The 2,500-nt window shown below is 46.1% G+C and overlaps 1 protein-coding gene across 1 annotated transcript in view; it reads right to left on the bottom strand.

Annotated features, from left to right (window-relative positions):
- Positions 1 to 2,500, bottom strand: part of LOC135504578 (cadherin EGF LAG seven-pass G-type receptor 3-like) — an 82,801-nt gene that overhangs the window by 19,930 nt on the left and 60,371 nt on the right. Inside the window, 4 exon segments of the mRNA XM_064923287.1 lie at positions 121 to 215; positions 457 to 558; positions 731 to 914; positions 2,222 to 2,342. Coding sequence (XP_064779359.1) covers positions 121 to 215; positions 457 to 558; positions 731 to 914; positions 2,222 to 2,342 — 502 coding nt within the window.

The following is a 2,500-nucleotide window of genomic DNA, read 5'->3' as shown; positions in this document are numbered from 1 at the left end:
ACACAGACATAAAGACACACAGACACACAGACACACACACACACACACACTTTATTAGACACCATTCCATAATTTACAGTTCCGATCAGTATGAGCAATTGGGTAGCAGAGTATTTGTACCGCTGCATTGAGCTCCACAAAGGGAGGAGAGGTACAGTTGTAGAGATCCGGCTCCAGCCAGCCCCTTTCCACATCACAGTGTCTGACAGCAGCACCTGGAGAGAACAGATACAGTCAGATGCTGTACATACTGATACCTGTATAACACATCCACAACACTAAAAAACAACAGTGGGTGGGGGGAGGGGGTACTTTCAAACACTATACTAGCTTTCAAAGGAATGGGGTGTCCCACTCTCATCTTTCCTTCTTTCCTTCTTTGGAAGACTCAGGAATGATACTATCTACAGATATCCAGTTAACTAGAGTGAATGTGGAGAAGGTTGAGGGACTGACCCACAGATCCTTTAGGACAAGGTACGGCTGCTGGCAGGTTGAACTTAGTCCTGGGCCACCAGATCCCCAGGGTGATGCTCTTAGGACAGCCGTCATAAATGACTAACACAGAGAGAGGGAGGGGGGCAAACAGAGTGTTAGTATACTCAATATCATCGAGAGGAATAAGGGAATCCGAGAACCAGGAAGCACAGAGAAGATGTGAGAGGAGACATGGGAGGAAGAGAGAGAGAGAGGATCACAGGAAAGGAGGAGAGGAAACGCTCTGTCTTACCGTCGCAGCCCGTCTGTGTGACCTCGGCAAAGGGGTTGTCGCACATGTTGCACTGTCGACCAATCACGCCAGCCCGACACGGGCACTGGCCACTCTCTGGGTCACATGACCGGGAGAAGGAGCCCACAGGGTAGCAGTCACACGGCAGGCAGGAGTCACTGCCTCGCGGGCGGTAGTGGAACTCCTGACACACACACACACAGATATATATACACAGAGAGACAGACATACACACAGATATATATACACAGAGAGACAGACACACACACAAATATATACACACAGAGAGACAGACACACACACACACACACAAATATATACACACAGAGAGACAGACACACACACACACACACACATATATATATATACACACAGAGAGACAGACACACACACACAAATATATACACACAGAGAGACAGACACACACACACACATATATACACACAGACACACACACACACACACACACACACACACACACACACACACACACACACACACACACACACACACACACACACACACACACACACACAGACAGAGACATACACATAAAGACACACACACACAAAGAGATAGACACACACAGACAGAGATAGAGACAAACAGGCCACAGATACGCACAGACGCACACATTCAGACCAAAGACAAGCACATCCAAATGGACACAAAGGACAGACAAAGCAAAGTCACAGACATATACAGGCATAGACATTTACATAGATATTTACATATTCATTTACATAAACATTTACATACACATTTACATAGACCACAGACAGACAAACACAGAAACGCACAAACATACACACACATTTGTATGAAAAAAAGAGAGTGAAGAGCGTGTATACGGACATACACACACAGAAAAGAGAGAAAGAGGGAGACACACAGAAACGTGGGACAGACAAACACAAAAAAGACAGACAAAAATATTGTCAGGCGAGCATTTCGGAAAACCAGCACGTAAGCACGTACAATTGCTTAAAAGAGCAATTCATCACTTGAATTATGTGAAGAAAAACACATGGAAAGTTAAAGACAGGGTGCTACTGAACGTCAACGACACGTGCTTCTCTCCTGTTCTTGAGAAAGGGTTTAAGATGGGCTCGCTGTGGGGAGGGGGTATGATGGATAAGGGGGTGTCTGTTGGCGTTAAGAGTGTTAAAGGCTAATGGGGTGCGTTCAGATTAACAAGAGGAAGCTGCTGATGAGGCCTCAGAAAATAGTGCTTGTTTGACAACATCGTCGGCTCAGAGCTAGGATCAGTATCAAGGATTAGAGATTAAGGTCACGAACAGGGATTACGGGTTAGGCCGGGGTTACAGCTCAGAGTTGATTAGAAAACAATAGGTAAGGCCGATGACAGGACTGCCGGGGTATGTAAGAGCATGGATCAGTGCCGGGGGGGGGTTACGATATGAGTTGATTATCAGTAAGAGTAGTTACTGCTGATATGAGCGAGTGTGTGTGCCACAGCGAGCAAGTCACCTTGCAGTGGCATTGGCCGCTGGTCTTGTTGCAGTCGGGGTCCAATCCTCTACTGGCGTCACAGTGGCAGGGCCCACATGTTGGAGAGCCCCACCAACCACGCGGACATTGGTGGTCAATCCTATACACACACACGCACAAACACACATACAGTAAAACACACAAACACACAGTGAAAACACACACACACACACATGTTAAAGGCCCAATGCAGTCAAAAAAAATGTGATTTTCCTGTGTTTTGTATAGATATTGAACAAAAATAGAAATGCATGTAAA

The sequence above is a fragment of the Oncorhynchus masou genome, chromosome 18 (genome assembly GCF_036934945.1).
Source record: "Oncorhynchus masou masou isolate Uvic2021 chromosome 18, UVic_Omas_1.1, whole genome shotgun sequence".
NCBI lineage: Eukaryota > Metazoa > Chordata > Actinopteri > Salmoniformes > Salmonidae > Oncorhynchus > Oncorhynchus masou.
The sequence above is the reverse complement of the archived record's forward strand: the minus strand, read 5'-3'. Positions and strand labels throughout refer to the sequence as shown.